This window comes from Talpa europaea (assembly GCF_964194135.1).
Source record: "Talpa europaea genome assembly, chromosome: 16".
Lineage (NCBI taxonomy): Eukaryota > Metazoa > Chordata > Mammalia > Eulipotyphla > Talpidae > Talpa > Talpa europaea.
This window is the reverse complement of record NC_140084.1, coordinates 13,009,883-13,031,405: the sequence shown is the minus strand read 5'-3', so window position 1 is coordinate 13,031,405 and position 21,523 is coordinate 13,009,883. Positions and strand designations below refer to the sequence as shown.

At 47.0% G+C, this 21,523-nt stretch overlaps 1 protein-coding gene across 1 annotated transcript; it reads left to right on the top strand.

Moving 5' to 3' along the window:
- Nucleotides 1-1,361: 1,361 nt before the first annotated feature.
- On the top strand, nucleotides 1,362-16,507 carry TMEM231 (transmembrane protein 231; the record flags this gene model as incomplete). Its single annotated transcript, XM_084256585.1, has 7 exons — nucleotides 1,362-1,500; nucleotides 1,593-1,762; nucleotides 10,052-10,180; nucleotides 10,478-10,621; nucleotides 13,870-13,951; nucleotides 15,808-15,924; nucleotides 16,237-16,507. 7 exons carry the CDS (start codon nucleotides 1,362-1,364, stop codon nucleotides 16,404-16,406), a joined length of 951 nt encoding a protein of 316 aa, XP_084112711.1. The 3' UTR covers nucleotides 16,407-16,507.
- Nucleotides 16,508-21,523: the final 5,016 nt, after the last annotated feature.

The following is a 21,523-nucleotide window of genomic DNA, read 5'->3' as shown; positions in this document are numbered from 1 at the left end:
ATAGGCAGGTCTCGATCTCTCGCTGCGTGAATAGCATCTCAGCCGTTCTCTATCTGAAAGTCACTAAGAGTTTGTCAACTATGAACCAGAGACACTCTACGGGGGTTGGGGGGTGGGGAAAGGAGGGCTTGGGGTCAAAATAAGGGGGTTGTAATTGTATGGGGAATATAAAAAATAAAATTTAAAAAAAATAAAAGTCACTGAGAGTTTGTCTTCCAAATAATGGCAAAAACTACTGAACTCCACTCAGCATGAACCTCACACCCTCTCTTGGCACTGCAATGAGATCCTTCCTTGAGTTCTGCTGAATAATTTGCCACCTGTGCTGTATAGATGGATCCTTTTGCCTATGTTCGAAATAGGGGTTTGGGGTCGGGAAGGGTTAACTTTCAACTAAGTGATAAGCCAATGTCTTCTTTCTTTGGAGGGTACCATGGCCTCTCCTAAAAGCCAAAGTAAAGCTTGTACTCAATAGGAGGTTGCAAAGTGCCGCAGAGAGGTTTTCTCCACCTGGTAAAGGACAGAATGATTTTTGTCCTGTTTCCATGCCTGTCCTGCTATAGAGTAATAGAAGCACCAGAAAATTTGGAGACAAAACAGGGTTTGGTCTTGGTCCAGCACCTGGTTCTGCAGCCACGTTTATGACACACATGTTTTCCTACAGTGGAGGTGTGCTGTGACTGGACTGTAAACATGAACCCCATTGGGAAGTTAACCTATAACACATGGGAAGGTATATACTTTAAGAAGATTTTTGTGAGAATTTTATTTTTATTTTAATTTTTTAAAAAGATTTATTTTTGCATACAAGAGCTGGGGTACAGGCCAGAGATGCCGTGGGGGCGGGGGGTGAGCAGATTCACCAGAGACAGAGCGGGGAACAGAACAGGCAGAACGACTGAAACACACTGCTGAGGGGAGCAGCGGGTGAGACAGGAGAGGTTTGCTGCCCCATGTGGGTAGCCCCCTGGCCGGGGCTCGAACTTGTGCTGCAGTGGCTGTAGATTGCTTCACAGTGCAGTGCTTCACCCCTTGCGCCACCAGGGAGGCCCGGAGAATTTCATTTTTACATAAATAGTGGGCAATAGCTACGCCTTCGGGGCAGGGAAGCACCCCAAACCCACCCAGACTTTGGGAAAAAAACGCGCGTAACGCGGAAGGCGAGGCCCACAGCCCACCAGCAGGCGCAGCCCCGCGCGCCCCGCCCCTACCGAAGTCCCGCATCCGGGTTATTGGTCCCCTTCCCGCGCCGTCGGTTGCCAGGGAGACCAAGGCTATGGCAACCAGAAGAAGCCAAACTTGGTCACCCGCCTCCAACCGCGGCGCGGCACCGGCCGCACGGCGGGCTCCGGGCGCGGCTCATGGCGCTCTACGAGCTCTACTCCCACCCGGCCGAGCGCGGCTACCGCGCGGGGCTCTGCTCCAAGGCCGCGCTGTTCCTGCTGCTGGCCGCCGCGCTCACCTACATCCCGCCGCTGCTCGTGGCCTTCCGGAGCCACGGTGAGCCCGCGCCCCGCCGGCCCGCCACGGCCCCCGCGGCCCGCGCCGCCCGCGCCCGCGCCCCTAACCTCCCCCTGCGCTCTTCACCCCAGGGTTCTGGCTGAAGCGGAGCAGCTACGAGGAGCAGCCGACCGTGCGCTTCCAGCACCAGGTGCTGCTGGTGGCCCTGCTGGCACCCGAGGACCGCGGCTACCTGGCCTGGAGCACGTTCCCCGCTTTCAACCGGCTGCAGGGGCGTCGCCTGCGCATCCCTCTCATTTCGGTGCGTGCTTCCCGCCGCGGCCAGGCAGGTGGGACGGGAGGGAGAGGCGAGCGGCCAGGCCCCGGGGAGCCCAGCTTCGGTCTGGAGGGGACGTGGAGTCCTTTACGCGGGCTGCTGGGCTAGGGCGCACGCTTCATTGACTGGGGAGTGAGTCGCTCGTGGCATTGGACTTCTCCAAGCTGCCCACAGCTCCAAGAAAGTCAGCCACTGGCAGCATAGGAGGTCTGGAAGAGTCCAGAAGGATGGGGGCAGGCTGTCTCTGGGGCGGGTCATGGCAGCGGGCCTGGCTTGATGAAGGCCCAGTGTCGCTGCAGGAGTGCTTCGCAACACCTTAGGGCAGGTATTTTTTACAGAGTTGATCTGCGAAAAGCATGGCGCTAATGGGTTAATCGTCCTCCAGAAAGTGCTGTTAGCCCAGGCCCGCCTCCTTGGACTAGCCTCAGCAGAGGATGCGCCATCCTGCTGCTGTCCAGGGTGCAAATGAAGCATTCTGCTGACTGTAATTGAATATTTATAGGTCTCGGATAAGGGAGTACTTCCTCTACAATCACCCCTGTTCACGCATTTTCTGAAAACTTTTTCCTTCAGAAGTATGAACAATCTGCTTTTCCTTCTTTCAGAGTTGCATCTCAGGAGGTATCTCTGAGATGATTGGCCAACAAGACAAAGTTGTACAGCAGAAAAAAATTTTAGACTTTTCCCTAACAACTAAATAAAATGAAAAAGTATTAATCTGATTGGTTGATGAATAACTTTAAACAAAATACAGTTCAGATTTATTTTCTCTGATTACTTAAAAATTGTAAATATATATTTTTTAATGATTTATTTATTTATACAAGCACTGGGGTACAGGCCAGTGGTACGGGAGGGTGAGAGAATTCACCAGAGATAGAGCAGGGAGAAGAACAGGCAGAAGGACCAAAATGCACTGCTGAGGGGAGCAGCTGGGGAGGCAGGAGAGGTCTGCTGGGCCATGTGGGAATCTCCCTGGCCGGCCAGGAATCGAACCAACACTGCAGAGGCTGCGGACAGCTTCACAGCGCTGCACTCAACCTGCTGCACCACTGGGGAGGCCCAAATTTTAAATATTTTAAAAAATACTTATTTTGTAGGCGAACTGGTGTATAGGCCAACTGGGGTGAGAGGATTCACCAGAGACTGGGGAGAAGAACAGGCAGATCTACTGAAATACACTGCTGGAGGAGCAGAGACTGGGGAGGTCTGCTGTGACATGTGGGTCAGCTCCCTGACAGGGGATCAGCTCCCTGGCAGGGGATCAGCTCCCTGGCAGGGGATCAGCTTCCTGGCAGGGGATCGAACTTATGCTGCAGTGGTTGGTTAGCTAGATAGCTAAATAGTGTTGTGTCTTTAATCCTTGCGCCACCAGGGGGGCCCCCAAAATGAGTCTTTCACTTTGTTGGAGGGATAGGGAGTGTGTAGGGGGTGGGGATATTGGAAGGTGTTAGGGAGAAGAACCCTACATCTTTATCTTTCCTTATGGGAAGCCAGTATGGGAGTGAGAATGCCTGAAACTATGAAATTAAGAAGTGCCAATTCAGACATTTAGATACATGGAGATAACATTTTTATTTTATTTTTTTTTTTTAATTTACTTATTTATTTATACAAGAACAGGGGTATAGGCCAGATGCGTGGGAGGGTGAGAGGTTTCACCTGAGACAGAGCAGGGAACAGAACAGGCAGACTGACGAAGTACACTGCTGAGGGGAGCAGTGGGTGAGACAGGAGAGGTCTGCCACGCCACATGGGACCCTCGCTGGCCGGCCAGTATTGAACCGGTGCTGCAGAGGCTGTGGACAGCTTCACTGTGCGGCGCTCAACCGCCTGCACCACCAGGGGAGGCCCAACATTTTTGAATAATCAGATGTGAGATGAAAATATTTGTAGTGGGAATGGAAGTCTGTTTTTGTAATACTTTAATTGAACGCTTTGCTCTTTAAATGCTCAGGCCTTTTGAATTGAATTTTAAAATAAAATTGGAGGAGAAAACTTTGTTTCTACACCTCCTCACTGATCCTGACATCTGCACGAGTTTATTCTTACTTGAGATTATAATGCCTGTGGGGAAGAAGATGATTACATAAGAGGCGAGTGTCCAGGTTACCTGGTGCACTTGCTTTCCACTGTACTAAGTTTCATTCTTTTGACTTTTCACTTGTTCATCTGCCAAGCTGGTTGACTCCCCAGTTAGCCTGCTAGTTAGTCTCTTATCTCTATAACCAGAAGCTCCTCCCTTGGGAGCCCTGCCTATCTTCTCCCTGCTTCTGGTATGTGTAGATTCCAATTGTGTGTTCATTCTGGGCCTGTGTGTATAATTTATAGCTTTGTCACCTACTGTCCTTCTCAGCAATTGATTTTCTTCTTGACTGATCTCTTGGTTTGAGCATGCTTTGAAATCATGAGATACAAAAAAATCAAAAGACACAGTGGAAGTTCAGAACTCAACAAGCCAAAAGGTAAACTGAAGTTAGGAATAAACTTAACAGGAAATAGGCAAAAGCTATATGAATAAAGCTTTAGAAGAGATAAGAAAAAAATGATAACTTATGTCATTTTCTTGGACAGGAAGTTTCACCATCATAAAGATGTGTTCTTCCTAAGTTAATTTGTAATCTACTCAACTGTTTATTTTAAAAGGGTGAATTTTATAATTCTTAAAAAAGCGAGGTGGTGATACCCTGGTGATAGGTTTATAAGCCATATTAATTTATGATTTACTATGCCTCAGGCATATGCTAAGCATATTTATCATTAAATAATACATTTAAAATCCTGACATACCTACTTGGCCTGTAATAATCACTTAGTGTTAGGTATTCACTTTTTTTTTTTTTTTAAGATTTATTTATTTATTTATACAAGCACTGGGTATAGTCAGAAGCATGGGAGGGTGAGAGAATTCACCAGAGCCAGAGTGGGGAACAGAACAGGCAGACTGACGAAATACACTGCTGAGGAGAGCAGTGGGCATGGCGGGAGCGGTCTGCATGCCATGTGGGACCCTCGCTGGGGGCCGGGGATCAAACCGACACTTCAGAGGTTGCGGGCAGCTTTGCAGCCCAGCGCTCAACCGCTGCGTCATCAGGGGAGGCCCAGGTATTCACTTTTTTACAGATCTCTCTCATCTTCACAGTGACCTTAGGAGGTAGGAATTAACAGATTTCTTCATTCCACAGAGGAAAAAACAGACTCAGAGAAGTGACTTCATTTGCTCTAGGTCACAAGTAAACAGTCAGGACTACAGCTCAAGGATTTCTAATTCCTCATAACCTTTATTGCAGCAAAATTTTTTCCAACTGTTTACATGAAGCTAGACCCATTACATCCTATCTGAGCAATTGCCCAGGAAATCAAGGAAGCAGCGGTTTTCGGACAAGATTTGAGCAACTGCTGGGAGGTGGTTTGTGATTGCTAATTTGAGAAAATGTGCCAGAAGTCAGGTGTGGCCTTGCTTTTGCTTTGGTTGGCTCACCTTGGAAAACTTTAAAGTCCTTGTGTTTTTAATGCTTTAAAACTGGAGTTTCTTGTTTCCAATGAAGTAAGAAGCCAGTACAGATTGACCTTTACCTCCCAAGAGCCAGACTTGACTCTAAGGCATCTGTGACCCAGAGAATGTGGAGGCTGAAGGCCAGAGGAGGACCCAGCAAGTGAAATGGAGAGCACCGTGTGTCTGAGACAATTGGGTTTTGTCACCTCTCTGAAATCAGAATGTGTCCTGGTGCCTGTGTTGTCTTATACCCATTGACCAGGAGAAAGGCTTGACATAGTCCTCATTGCCTACCTGTATGCAAACATCACAAGTGCCAGCACCCAAACTTGCAGAAGGGAGAGCAGCTACTTGAAAGAAAGCCCCAGAAACAGGAGGAAAAGATTCTTGTTCTTGTTGTTTTTTCAGCTTTATTGAAGAGTAATTGACAGGTAAAACAGGAAAGAGAGTAAAACATTGTAAATGCCTCAGAACCAAATGAAGAACAGGTAAGGGATGGTTCAAGAAGCCTTTAAAAATAGGCTAGCTCTACATAATTTTAAGCCTGTTTAAGATCCCAAATCAGTGGATTTTCCTTTTATGAATTTATGTAATGCTTCACCGCCAAGTTACTTGATGGCACAAAGGACAGATATGCTTAGAAGAGTATAAGTATCATTGAGTTGAAAAGTGATTCAAAAAAATCATCATGTAAAGTTTTCAGATTCACTGGATCAGTTTGTTTTGCTTAATTCTGTGTGTGTGTGTGTGCAAAAATGTGCCTAAACCTAAAGGTTCTTACAGTAGAGTATAAAATACTCTAAGTGACTAGGATGTGTTGTATCATAATTTAACTGAAAGTAGTTTTCCTTTCTTTGTGGTATGTAAAATTATGGTACATTTTTTAAAATTACAATTTGATTAAAGTAACATTGGGGGGCCTCCCTGGTGGTGCAGAGGGTTAAGGCACAGCAGCACTATGAGGCTGTCCATAGCCACTGCGGCACGAGTTCTATCCCCAGCCAGGCAGGTGACCCACATGGCGCCACACATCTCTCCTGACTCACCTGCTGCTCCCCTCAGCAGTGTATTTCAGTCAATCCACCTGTTTTGGTCTCCACTCTGTCTCTGGTGGATCCTCTCAACCCCCCACACCTCTGTCCTGTACCGTATTTCTTGTATGCATAAATAAAATAAATCTTTAAAAAATTAAAGTAACATTGGTTTACAATATTATATAAGTTTCAGGTGTCCAGCTTTGTAATTCAGTATCTTCATACACTACCTCATGATCACCACCAAGAGTCTAATTTCCATTCATCACTATACCATTGACCCCCACTTTACCCAACCCTCAGACCCCTTCCATCTGGTAGCTGCCAGTCTGTTTTCTGGGTCTAAGCATTTTATCTGTTTCTTTATAATGCACATATGAATGAAATCATGTGGTGTTTGTTTTCTCACTCTAACTTCACTTAGCTTGATTTGAACTCAGTGGACGTAGATCATAGATTTCAGCAGTGGTCCAGCTGCTGAAGTGTGGCCACCTTGGAGCCCAAAGGAGTGAAGTCACCTGGAGACAGGTCATCATTGGAGGGGCACCGTTTACCTGGGCACCGACCCTCTTGCCTCTTCCTTGGCCCTCTGTCTTCTGCCTCCACTTCACCCACTGTGCTCAGCTGCCCTGGTCTCTCTCACTGTGTCAGCCACTTGCCCACTGCCTCAGAGCATGTCCTGACCACTCTTCCCAGGACATTAGCCTGCCTTATCAGTCACTTCCTTCAGCTCTCTGGCGATCAGGCCTTCCTGAAAATTCTCTGTAAGCATTTCTGTTAAATTCTGCCCTCATCATTCTCTAATTTTAGCCAGCTTCACTTTTCTTTGCGGCACTTACCACCCCTGGATATTGATACACATATATTTGTGTATGATTTACTTTCTGCCTCCTTGCTGGGAATGTAAGCTCCATTAGGGTGAGGACTTTGTTTTGTTTGCCTTTATATTCCCAATACTTCAAATAGTGCCTGGCACATAGAACCCTCAAATAACACTTGACAGATGCAGGAGAGTAAACATAATGATGGCACTCTGCCCTCTATGTCACCTCTGTGGTCTTGGAATTAAGGTGTGCACACAAGCAGTCTACAAACTTACACTCATGCCTTTGATGCTGACTTCTTGCAAAATGATTTGTCCTACCCAACGTCTTCTTAAGTTTTTTTTTTTTTTTAGGTCTGGACATTTTAAAATACAATTTGGAAAACGGATCAGATTTGAAGTCAAAGACATGGTTTTAAATCTTTTTTTTTTTAAAGATTTATTTATTTATGCATACAAGAGCTGGGGTACAGGCCACAAATGCAGGGGGTGAGATGGTTCACCAGAGAGAGAGTGGGGAACAGAACAGGCAGACTGACTGAAATACACTGCTGAGGGGAGCAGGTGGTGAGACAGGAGAGGTCTGCGGTGCCATGTGGGTTTCTCTTTGGCCGGCCAGAGATCAAACTCCTGCTGCAGAAGCTGTGGATTGCTTCATAGTGCAGTGTTTATCCCCTTGTGCCACCAGGGAGGCCCCAAGGTGTTAAATCTTGTCTTTCCCATTACTAGTTGGATTCAGTTAATCCCTTACCCTCCCTGAGCCTCAATTTTCTTATCCATACAGTGGGGATGATGCTTGCTCTTCTAACCTTAGATATACTGTAAAGGTCAAATGAAATTTGGTCCCCTCCCTCCTGCACTATGATTGAGTCTGGATTCTTCTGGCATTTCCCTTCTGGCCACTGTCCTCTCTTGCAAGTTGAGATATTTGATCTTTGTCTTCCTGTCTAACACTAAAGAAGACATGAGAGTTAACCAACTTTGTCTTCCAAGTCTTCCCAGACACCAACTGAAGAAATTCCACAGCAAGACAAGGCAGCCTCTTTTTGCTCCTACTCCTAATAGCTAAGACACAATTGCCTTAGTAAGTTGATCGTCAGCACTGGTAACAGATACCCCTTTCTGTACCTGCAAAGCTGATGGGACAGGACAGAGAAAATAGTGTCCAGCAGAAAAGAGAGGGTAAGTTTCTCTACCACAAGGCCTAGGATAAGGACATTATTGTCTAGTAGGAAATAACTGATTGAAAGGTTCTGAAAACAGCTCTCCATCTCAACCTTGTAACCCTGAGAAAGAACAAAGAATCTCTTCCTCCTACAACGACCTTGGTGGAAAACAAAATGAATCAGTAGATGGAGAATTCCCATGGCAATGTTGGGACACAAAATTAGAATCCTTCTGGGAATCTACAGTGGGAGAGGGTCCCTTGTCACAGCAAGATCCAGAAACCTGCCAAGGAATCACATCAGCAGTGATCACATCCCAGTGACTGTCCCTCCGGTTCATGCTACAGTCATCACAGGGCAAGATTATGGATGACAAGACTGGATGCTCGTGATTTTGTTTTTATAAAGATTTTAAAGTTTATGTATTTGGACTGTTAGAATGCCATTGTTTTTTAATGAGCTGTAATTTGTCTTTTTCCCACCTCAGAACTCTGTTTTTCCTACTTTAATGTCCATAATTTAGAAAGTTTCTGTGTCTTTTCAATGCTTTACCGATTTTACTTAGCTTCCATTTTCACTTTATTGATTGCTACTAAGAGGTGCTGTGGGCTTTAAAGTCCTCACATCAATGCTGAGATGAGGTCCAATATCAAGAATCTGAAGCAATGATGTTTGTGGTGAAAGTAAAAATAGAACCTGGTGTTTTTCTGCTGAGTCTGTTTGGGGAATGCATGATTACTATTAGTTTCTTTTCTATTTAAAAGAATGAGCTTATGGATAAATAGAAGGTAATTTGGAAGTGCGTTATTTAAAATTTTCATGCAAACACAGGTATGTTCATTAAAAGGAAAAAAGAAAAAGGAAAGGTCAGGGACTAAACAAAGATCAAATAAGACAAATGAAAAAGAAAATGCCATCGGATGTTTATTATTGTTGCCACTTCTTCAAGTTCCCCGTTCAGTGGCCCTTGAGTATTTGAGAAGCACAAGTATAAAGTTGGGGAGCCATACATATGGTTTCTCTCTCCCCACTATTTTTTTTAAGATTTATTTGTGCATCCAAGAACTGGGGTACAGGCCAGAGGTTGGGGCAGGGGGTGAGAGGATTCACCAGAAACAGTGGGGAGCAGAACAGGCAGATCGACTGAAATATACTGATGAGGGGAGCAGCGGGTGAGAGAAGAGAGGTCTGTTGTGCCATGTGGGTCACCTCCCTGGCTGGGGATCAGGGATTGGGGATCGAACGCTGCTGCGGTGGCTGTCAACAGCTTCATTGTGCTGAGACTTAACCCCTTGCGCCACCAGGGAGGCCTTCTCCCCACAATTGATACTTGTATATCTATTGCTTTTTCTTCTTTTTTTAAAGATTTACTTATTTATGCATATAAGAGCGGGGGTACAGGCCAGAGGTGTGTGTGTGGGTGGTGGGGAGAGGATTCACCAGAAACGGAGTGGGGAACAGAACAGGCAGATTGACTGAAATACACTACTGAGGGGAGCAGTGAGCTAGTCAGGAGAGGTCCGCTGCACCATGTGGATAGCTCCCTGGCTGGGGATCAAACTCTTGCTGCAGTGGCTGTGGACAGCTTCATAGGTTATGTCTTAACTCTTTGTGCCACCAGGGAGGCCCTTTTTCTTCTTTTTCTTTCCATGAGGGAGAGAACGCTTGCGTGGTCATGGTGTGTGGGCAGCGGTGATAAGGACCCTTCAGAGCTTATTAAGCACCACGGTCCCTGGCCTTCTTTGGGTTTCCTAGACCAGAGAAGAAGACAAGAACCAGGATGGTAAAATGGACCTGTTACATTTTCACCTGGAGCTTCCCCTGCAGTCCAGAGAGCACGTGGTTGGTGTACAGCTCATCCTGACCTTCTCCTACCAGCTGCACGTGAGTTGCTTCCCCAGTGAAGCTTGGCTTCTCCTTCACCCTGATTTCTAGGAAGATGTACACTTTGACAGCCTCTTTCCTGAGGTGCAGTTGGGGATGTCACTCGGGCAAAAGCAGTGTTCTTCTTCTGTGGGGTCCTGTTAAGTCAGCTGAGCTACTAATGGCTCAGCCTTCTGGGCAGAGTTCGCCCTGCATGACCGGATAGATCTGCAAAGGACCATTAGGCTTCGACCAGCTGAGGCTGAGAAGCCAGAACCCTTCAGATAGGAACAAAATCGGTCCCTCTAATGATTTCAGAGGATGTCGACGTTCGTGATGCAGACCATGGCGTTCCTGCAGTCTTCCTTTGCTGTCCCCGGCTCCCAGTTATATGTGAACGGAGACCTGCGGCTGCAGCAGAAGCAGCCCCTGAGCTACCGTGGCCTAGACGTCCGATACAACGTAAGGATGCTGCTTCTTGTCCCTCTGCTTTGTTTCTGTATGTTACTATTTATCGAGTTCTTTGAAGAGGGAGAAATGGAAAGTTGGAAATAGCATTTCTCTGTGGGTAGCCCAGAAGAGGAATTCTTACCATGAATTCTTTCAAAATATGGAGACTGATATAGCTGGAGTTACATCTAGCCTGGGGCAGGGGGGATCTTTATTTAAGAATCAAGTTGTTTGTTTTCAGATATGCACAAGGGTGTGCACACACACAATATGTGTGTGTGTGTGTGTGTGTGAATGTGTGTGAATATATATATATATATTCCAAGTGATCTTTTTCAGTTCCTGTAAAATATTTCAGAATTAATACTAATCACTGATTACTGAGTGTAGGATATGTACAGCCCTGATTGGAGAGGTTGAGTATATCATCTTCAGTCATCTCTGCAACCTCAGGAGGTGCCTAGATTTGTCATTTCTCTTCAGCTGCAGTCCTACTTCTTTTTTTTTTTTTTGAATAAATGAACTGTATTTTTTTTAATATTTATTTTTTTAAAGATTTAGTTATTTATGCATACAAGAACTGGGGTACAGGCCAGAGGTGTGGGGGAGTAAGAGGATTCACCAGAGACAGAGTGGGGAACAGAACAGGCAGAGTGACTGAAATACACTGCTGAGGGGAGCAGCAGAGGAGTCGGGAGAGGTCTGCTAGGCCATGTGGGTTGCTCCCTGACCGGGGATTGAACTGTGTTGCAGTGGCTTCGGATATCTTCATAGGTTTCGTCTTAACCCCTTGCACTGCCAGGGAGGCCCTACAGTCCTATTTCAGTCCCCTTGCTTCTTTCTGGATTTCCTGACTTTTGCTGTTCATACTCATGAGAAGACACTGCCTCAGGACCATTGCACCTGCCTTTCCCTCTGCCAAGTATCCCTGTACTTATTCGCTACTCCAGAGGGCCCCTGTTGAAACATCCCTGAGCACAGCCCCTCCTGACCCTCTTCTCTTAAATTCCCTTTTCTCTCCATCATCCCACGGACAAGTTCACTTTTCTTACTTCCATCTGAAATATTAAAGGTATGATTTTGATTTATTTATTGACTGTCTGCCCCAGCAATAAAAGTGTTGGCATCTCTGCTCTGACCCCAGGGCCTAAAACAGTGCTCAGCACTTTGTAAGGACTCAGATGGATTTGATGAAAGAATAAACTCTTGTTTTACACATGAGGAAACTGGGGCTTACGGGGATTAATTTTCCCAGAGTCCCGCAGTTTGAAAGTAACAGGGCCACACATTGTCTGAGGCAAGAACTCAGATGTCTGATCACGACTACTAACCTTTCTTTTATTACAAGGGAGTCCATATGAACTGACCTGGGTTACTTATGAAAATGAACCAGGCATATTGTCAGTTCCTGTAGGCTTAAGCAAGGACTGTTCCAGATACACTGGAATTATGGTCACCCTAGCTGTCAGCAACATAAATGAAAACAAGGAGATGGACCATAAGATATAAACTTAACATGGCCCTTTTTCTTTGTGGATTTTTTTCTTTGTTTTTATTTTGGAGAGTCTTTGATGGGTTGGTTGGTTTTTTCAGTTTTATTGAGGTTTAATTGACAAAATTGTGAGCTACTCAAAGTGCACATTGTGATGATTTGTGTGTGGATTGTGAAAGGTCCGTCCCATCTAGTTGATTAACACCTCCATCACACCCATGTTCATCTTTTGTTCTGAGTGACTCCCAGCAGTTAAGGGATTGCCAAGACCCATTTTGATGTATTTTCTTATTTGCATGACTTACAGCAGTCACTCAGCTAGTTTACGGATTTTTTTTTTAAGATTTACTTTATTTATACAAGAGCTAGGGTACTGGCCAGAGGGGTGGAAGGGTGGGAGAATTCACCACAGACAGAATAGGGAGCAGAACAGGCAGAAGGACCGAAAACACTGCTGAGGGGAGCAGCCGGCGAGACAGGAGAGGTCTGTCATGTGGGAATCTCCCTGGCCAGCCGGGAATCGAACCCACACTGCAGAGGCTGTGGACAGCTTCACAGCGCTGTGCTCAACCCACTGCGTCACCTGGGAGGCCCTAGTTTGAGGATATCTTTCAGAGGGACTTGCTCCATGTGTAGATGTAGATTCACTGTGTTGATGGGAGGAGGTGAGTTCAGGAGGCTCCTATGTCACCATCTTGGAATGGAACCTCTTTTTCTCCCAAATCCTCAACATTCTGCATCAGTCTTCACCTGGAAACCCATAGCGCTTTTTATTTGAAGGTTTCCGACAATAGGAATATAATGTTAGAGGACGAAAAGTCATTTTCAATGGATTATATTTGTACTTCATCCTATTTCCATCCCTACACTTAAAAGAGAGAAATTAGTGATCGTCTAAAGAAGAACAAGAAAAAGACAAAGGAGTTGAAAATGTGGTCTATTAAGAGAAGCTGAGGGGGCCTCCCTGGTGGCACAAGGACTTAAACACCGCAGTATGAAGCATTCCGCAGCCTCTGCAGCCCCCAGGGCCAGGGAGAATCCCACATGGCCTAGCAGACCTCTCCTGTCTCGCCCGCTGCTCCCCTCAGCAGTGTATTTCAGTCCGTCTGCCTGTTCTGCTCCCCACTCTATCTCTGGTGAATCCTCTCACCCCCACTGTATATCTGGCCTGTACCCCAGCTCTTGTATGCATAAATAAATTAATCTTAAATAAAAAAAAAAAAAGAGAGCCTGAGGGAATGATTTCTCCCATCAAATTAGAGAAGGGTGTTTTATAAATAACTTAAAAACCTGTAAAAGGTGGAAATTCACCTTTTTATTTTTTTAATTTTTTAAAATATTTTACTTGTTTTTGTGTAGAAAAAGTGGGGTGCAGGCCTGAGGGGTGGGGGGCAGGGGCAAGCAGAATCACCAGAGACAGAGTAGGTAGCAGAATAGGCGGATCTACTGAAATACACTGCTGAGGGGAGCAGTGGGCAAAACAGGTGGTTCAGCTCCCTGGCAGGGATCAAACTCAGGTCTTCAGGGTGGGCCTTTGTGGTGGTAGCATTGAGATTTAACCCCTAGGCCACCAGGGAGACCCTCACCTTGTTTCTATTACTGAGAGTAAATGACTTAAGAGTAAGTGAAAGTCCATTCATCCTTGAGGGAAATATATTGATACTAGCCTAGGCCACCAAGAACAGGAGGGTGATCTCAGGTAGGTGGGCAAGAGGGTGCAAAAAGAAGCTGTGGGGGTGCTCACACCACATGCCCTGCTGTACCCCAGGTGTCTGTAATCAATGGAACCAGCCCCTTTGCCTCTGACTACGACCTCACCCGCATCGTGGCTGCCTACCAGGAAAGGAACGGTGAGTCGTGAGGATCTTCCAGGTTAGTGGGGGCATAGAGAGTGTAGTAGAAGGCACAGCACGGGTTCTCTATGGATCTGGGCAGACAGGTAAAGGAGAGTCCTGGAGCCCTCAGTGGCTTTGTCAGGCTTTTAATGATCTTTCTACACCATTCACAGTGAGGCAACCAGGTGCAGGGTTGGCACCTGGGGGCCTGGGGGGGCGGGAGGCTGGCAGGCCTCCTAGCCCCTGGTGAATCTTCACACTCTCTGGGCTCGCTCTTACGTTCTCTGGTGGCCTCTTCTTCTCCAAGCGGTTCTCTGCCACACCGTCCTCTGCTGTCCCCTTGTATGCTCAGTCTCTCGGCTCAGGTGTGCCCACCTACGCATGCCCACACCATACTCCAGGTATCCACAATCAGGCATGCGTACCCCAAGCCCATGCCTCCAAGCGCCTCCTGCACTCAAGGCCACAGGTGACAGCCACAGAGGCCTATGGTGCCAAAGCCTGAGCAATTTTCTTCAGAGAGAAACAGAATTGGGGACATTATTATGATGATAATGCCAAAACCAGGGATTGCTCAGTGCTGGACGGTGAACAGACTTCATCAGGATTACTCCTTTTTCTTCTGATCTAAACACCCATGTCCGCTCCCTAGGAACCACCAACAGGCCAGTAGGTTAGGGCCAATTCATTGCCTTATTTATTCCACCACTGGCTTAAGGCATCCATTTCATTTCATTTCATTATTTATTTATTTATTTATTTATTTTAAAGATTTATTTATTTATTTATACAAGCATTGGGCACAGCCAGAAGCGTGGGATCATGAGAGAATTCACCAGAACCAGAGCAGGGAACAGAACAGGCAGTTGGACCGAAATACACTGCTGAGGGGAGCTGCGGGCGAGACAGGAGAGGTCTGCGCGCCATGTAGGACTCCCGCCTGGTGGCCAGGGATGGAACCGGCGCTGCAGAGGTTGCGGGCAGCTTCACAACCCAGCATTCAACTGCTGCACCACCGGGGAGGCCCTCATTTCATTTTTTAAAGCCTAGTTGAGTTGCACCTTTTACCACCTCATGAAAGAAATCGAAACCAAATTACTACCCATAGTTGGTAGATGGGAATCAGGAATGTGAGTGACTCGCTCCATGTTAGCAATGAGAGTGGGAAAATAGACGTACCCAGGGTTGTGGCTGGAAGGCAAGTGTGTCCATCCCTTACAAAGGCGAGCCTCTTCCGTCACCCCATGAGCTGGACTAAGCACCTTTGCTGCTGGTGGTCTGAGGTTTCTCTAAAGGCATCTGAAGTTCTACTTGGCAACCACATACCACACACAGACATTTAACAAGTGCAGAGTCTGCAATTCCAGTGTGTCTTCCTGATTTTATGTAATATACTGGCAGCGTTAGTCCAGAAATAAAAGAATTTTAAAACTAAACTGTAAAATCAACTGTATTTTTTTTCCTTTACCTGTTCTTTATTCCTTTCAGTCTTTGTCCAAATACACTTTATATCACAGTTAAGAGACACTTTAGGATCCAATTTATTTTTATTTGCTCTGTGATGTAAATATTTCCCCACTCTGCTACAAAGTTTTAATTGGTATTATTTTTAGTGGTAGCTTAATTGACCTTTGCTTAGCCGTGCAGCACTTACAAAAGAGTACATAGACTATTTCCATATTTTAAACACAAGTATTTTAACAAATGATGTATGAGAAACTTTGTGATTCAATTTCTTTTTCCTTTTGAATTGTTTCTGTGGAATGAGTTCAAAGTTCAGAATTAACCTGAGGGGCCAGTGAGTATTTTCATAGCTCTCAATATTTTATTGCCAAAAAGTATTCATGATTTAACTTCTTACTGTGTTGCAGTGACCACCATTCTGACTGACCCCAACCCCATCTGGCTGGTTGGAAGGGCAGCCGAAGCTCCATTTGTGATTAATGCTGTTATTCGATACCCTGTGGAAGTCATTTCATATCCTTTCTGTTAAAGAGCCAACAGCAGCTCAGTTTTGAAAAAGAAAAAAAGGACTCCTCAGTTGTCCCAAGAAGACATAGATGTGGAAAGCCTTAGATTGGAAATTGCAGGAAAAAGATACTCATTTCCTCTTCTTGGTTCTCTCTAAGCAATTCTTCTAGATCAGAATCATCCATATTTATGTCTCAATGATCTCTTATTATCCCTTTTTTCTTAAGGGTATTTGAAACATTTTGGCCATTTCCTGTCTAAACTTTGGTTCAACTTTTTCTTAGAAGATGTCTTCTGTAATTCCTTAACCAAGTGTACTTATCGACCAGGGTTCTGGGAAATGATAAAGTTTGCCTGGATCCAGTACATCAGTATCCTGCTTATCTTCCTCTGGCTGTTTGAAAGAATCAAAAGATTTGTGTTTCAAAATCAGGTGGTGACCACAATCCCTGTACCAGCAGCGCCCCGTGGACAACTGTATAAGGAGCACTATTCATGAAAAAGCCATTTCTGAAAGGCTTCAGCTGGACCTGGACCCTGGCTACCTCATTGCTGTCTTCTGAGAAGTGCCATCTTAGGACATTTTGGAAAAGAGCCCACAGACATGTGGGTGGCTGTGCTTTTCCTATGAGAGACAAAGAACAAGTTTTTCTAATTTTTTCTCTGCACAAATTCTGTATCTTCTAAGCACGTACCAAATCATCAGGGACCGGTTGGTGGAAAGGTCTGTGGGTTCCTGAAGGCTATAATTTGCTTTTTTTTCTTTTGCCTTAGACTTGAATTTCTGGAGAAAACTACAGCAGTCAGTTCCGACATCTTGGAAAGGGTTCCTTTCTCTGGTCAAGCAAAGTCCTTTCCTCTCTTGAATTGAGAAGCATGCTTTATATTTCTTCTACCTAATGTGAAACCCTTTTGCGCTTTTCAGCGCTCTGTAGGATAAACAGCTAGCACTTTCCACCCCTGGGCATTTAACTTTTCTAAACAGAACTTTGATTTCCAGAACGGAGAGGCCTTTGCCTGAAGAACTGGAGAGAGAGTGTGCTCACGAGCACATGCTTGTTTCGCTAGTGTAGTGGTTATCACGTTCGCCTCACGAGAGTGCGTGCACGCAGTACGTGAGGCTGGGCAACCTAAGGACACCGGGACCATCCACCTGCCCTCAGTCTAACAGACAGTCATCTGTCACCCGCTCCGCTGAACAGCCCTTTATCCCTGCCCGGCTGTGGCTGGCTCCTTGCCCTGCCTTTTGCCCTCTGTCTGTGCCCCTGGAATCGCGGGCTGAAGTCAGAGTGCTGTTTCATTCACAGTCCCCTCCGCAACAGTGGGGGGAGTGAGGCTTACAACAACAGGTTCTTTCTCTCTGGCCCTTGCCCAACAGCCTGGACACTTGCCACTCCTCCTCCTTGACAGCCCTTCCCCTTCCTGGAAAGGATGTGGGTGACAGAGGAGCTGTTGTTGGTATTGGCACCCATAGCCCGACAACCACAGGGTTGATCAGGAGTGCTCGCAGGAAGCCCAGTTACTGTATGTCCCCTGACTGAGGACAGGGCACCTATCAGCGGGCAGCTTTGGGGGGGACACAAAGGGAGCAGGGAAGAGGACACCACTCCGACCTGCCCACTCCAAGCTGGCCATTAGCAGAATGACCAGAATTCCACCAGATTACCCTTGAGGCTAGTATGTATCTGCAGGAGAAGAGACTTCTGGAAACAGGTCTATTGCATGAGGAAGACTGACCCTCCCTTCTTATCCTGAGCACATACCTTGGATTCGCTCTGTGATCTTAAGATGTCATTGAAACTGGAAGGACATGTCTGCTGTGATCCGTGCTTCGTGCCCACCCACAAACACATTCCTCAGCGTGCACCTCAGTTTACCTTGGACAATCAGTTCTTATTTCCAACTTTTTCTGGTTGAACAAAAGAGTTTTGGAATCCAAGCTATTTTGAAATATTTCGGCACAAACATTCCCCAACACCGGCCTATCGGCCTTTTCTTTTAACATTTAGAGCTGCTTATATGCCTAATCTTTTTTCCTGCAATTTAAATGAAAAACGGTTTCTGGTTTTAGTTACAAAAAAGTATGATGTATATAGACATCACATTTTGTTACATTATCTCCATGCAGAATTTGTGTAAAGAACCATGGTGTTTTGTAACTTTCTAATTAAAATGTTCAAAATGGAAGGTTCCATAAGGTTTTCTAGAGGGAAAGGGTTTAGCACCGGGAAGAATGGCAATGGCAGGGGTTGTATTCCGACTTACTCACCAGCAGGCTTGCTTTGCCAGGCTCTACCCGGAGACCGTGGAGCTTTTGTTAGCTCCTTGGCCAAAGTCCCTGGTCCAACCCCAAGTAAATGTGAGTTTGCAGTGGAATCCACATGGCATGTGGAAATCACAGGCTGGAAAATTACAACTGCGTCTGGTAAATATCAAATTATTTGCAGGTCAGATGTTGGTAACTGCTGAATCTGAACCTCACCGTATAGTTGCAGGAGAATAAAAAAGTAAGCTCTGTGTAAGAGTTGGTCAACAGAGCTGTAAACTATAGCTAAGGCAGGGTTTAAGACAAATACTCGATATTTTGGCTGGGGTGGGGAGAATCCCTCATTTTGCTAGATGATTATCCAGTCCTATTTGGGTCAGGTGAGACTGCTAAACCTGTACTTATCTTTCTCTTTTGTTTTTTTTTTTTTTTAAAGATTTATTTATTTATACAAGCACTGGGTACAGTCAGAAGGGCAGGAGGGTGAGAGAATTCACCAGAGCCAGAGTGGGGAACAGAACAGGTAGAAGGACCAAAGTACAGTGCTGAGGGGAGCAGCGGGCACAGCAGGAGAGGTCTGCGTGCCATGTGGGACCCTTGCCAGAGGCCGGGGATCGAACCGGTGCTGCAGAGGCTGTGGGCAGCTTCGGCGTAACCCAGCGCTCAACCACTGCGCCACCGGCGAGGCCCTTATCTTTCTCTTTATAAAGATGCCTCTTTGACTAGATGAATTCGAAATGCCTATTGGGGAGGTGTAAGTACAGAAGCTTAAAGAAAATCAGTTGTCTGTAAATCCACTACCCAAAAGTTCTCGTTGGCATTTTGGTACATATCTTTCTCATATCTTACTAATCTTTTTGTTGCTTTTTTTTTTCTATTGTAAACAACAGTTATATGAACCGTGTGTATAAATCTTTGTTGCTGGTTTATATCATTAAGAGAGGTCCTAGAAAGGAATTAGTAATTTTAAAAAAGCCTATTTTTTAAAAAAGATTTATTTATTTATATAAGAACTGGGGTACAGGCCAGAGGTGTGGGAGGGTGAGAGAATTCACCAGAGACAGAGTGGGGAGCAGAACAGTCAGAAGGACCGAAGTACACTGCTGAGGGGAGCAGCAGGTGAGACAGGAGAGGTCTGCCTCGCCATGTGGGACTCTCCCTGGCCGTCCGGGAATCGAACCCACACTGAAGAGGCTGCAGACAGCTTCACGGCGCAGTGCTCAACCCTCTGCACCACCGGGGAGGCCCCTAACTATTCTCAAGGGTTTGTATTCATCCTGCCAAACCGCATTCTGTAAGAATGCACTAATTTATACTCCAGGCTGCAGGCCCTTCCTTCAGGTCCCACGACGGATTACAAAGATCAGAATTCTCTGTCTCTTTCCAGTGCCTGGACTCTGTTCTGGTTTTTTTGTAGGAGGAAAAATCCGCTCCATTTCTTGACACGTCGAACTCTGCATTTATCCCGACTGCCATCAAGCCTGCATCTCCGGAGGGGGCAGCCCGCTGCGGGCCATACCTGCGTCCAGGCGGCTCCTAGCTCGGTTTCCACGCGGGATGCAGCGCGGTCGCTCGCATTAAGGTGGTTCGGGTCTACCCGGGGGCTTGAGAAGAGGTCTGGATTCCCTGTCACTTGGCTGCCAGGATGCCACCGAAAGCGAGACGGGGCAAGATTAAGATTCGATTTCTTTCACAAGGGCCTTTTGTGCTCCCAGGAGCCTCCCCTCCGGGGATTGGAGAGAGCGACCTCTTTTTTGGTTCCTCTGCGAGCGCCCTGTGACCTCCTCGGGCCAAGAGCGAGCCTCCCGCAGCCCTCTGGACCACCTGCGCCCCCCCAACCCGGGGCCCTCCTGGGCCCGCCCAGGGGCATCTGTCCCTCCCCCGAGGCGTGGCCCCTGGGCGCGGGGTGGGAGGTAGCTGGAGCCGGGGGCCAACCGGCTCCTTCCTTCGCTCACCCCCGCCCCGGCGCCCGCCCGCCGGCCCCCATCGCAGGCACGTCTGAAAGCGCCTCATTGTGCGCGCTGCGCTCTGGGCCCGCGGCGTGGAGCTGCGCGCAGGGAGCTCCCGGCTTCCCGGCTCTGGGGCGCAGGGCACGAGTTGTTCCTGTAGCCTCGAGACTATCCCCACTGCACCCCCCCCCCAACATCTGATTCTTACCACCCCTTCTCTTTTCTCCCCGGGAATCCCAATCCTGTTTCCAGATTCCCTCTGCTAGGGCCCCAGGTGCCGCCAATACTTGGCTACCCCGTGACCCTCGTCCATTCCTTTTAAAGCCCCCTCCGGAGTGTGACTGATGCCTCCCCGATAGCCTGGAAACCCTGAGGAACAAATCATCCCCATGCGGACTCTCTCAGTGAAGAGGCAGCCAGCTGTGAAGGGGGGCTTGGAGGAGACCTCATCCAGGAGCCTGCTGAGCCTCAGGAGAGGCGCCTGCTTCCCGCTGCGCCAGGTAGGGCAGGGACGCCAGACTTTGGGGTAGGTTAGTACGTCCTCTCGCCAAGCGAGCTGCCCCTTCCCTGGACGGGCTGGGCAAAGTTGGGGTGGGGGCATTGATTTTGGGGTGGGGGGTTCTGAGGGTGGCGGTTCTGTGGGCATTACCGCCTCAGGCGATGCTTTGAGTGTCTTCCTGTCCCCCCAGCTGGACAGGAGATCCCTGTTAGGGGATCCTTAGTTCCTGAAAGCTGAGTTTCAAAGGCTTATGGCTTCGGTCTAGAAGGTTCTCCAGGTGTGGTTTCCACTGAACTGTTGAGGAAAAGCAACTTGAGGAATAAATCTAGAACCAGATGCAGCTGAATTAGAATCTGGCTACCCCTCTTCTTGCTGCTGCATCTTGGGTAAGGAAAGTGACCTCTCCTGGCCTCAGCAAGGTGCCTGGCCAATGCCAACTGTCTTTTATCTTTCCCATAATGTCAGAGGCACGAGGATGGGAAAAAAGAGAGCTGAGAGCAGCAGGGACTTGGCTGAATTGAAGCCAGTGTGAGTGAGCCAAGTGCGGGAGCTAATAGGAATAGCAGGCTCCTTGTTGGCTATGCTAAGGGTTCCATGGCCCCACTGACTTCTCTCCCACAGGTGTGGTAGGTACGTTAGACCCTCCTTTACAGAGGAGTCAACTGAAGCACAGAGAGATTAGGCATGAACTACTCAAAGCACACACCTCTGGTTGTAGAGGCAGGATTTGAAATCAGTTTTGCTTCTCTGCCTTTAGTCACCATTTTGTTTTGTACACATGTTCTGCCCTGCCTGGGCTGACCATGTTTTGTTGCTAGACTGTTAGGGTCACCTGAACCTGTTGTTTTGTTGTTGTTTGTTTTGCTTTGTTTTGTTTTTTAAAGGAAGATAATTTTTTAAAG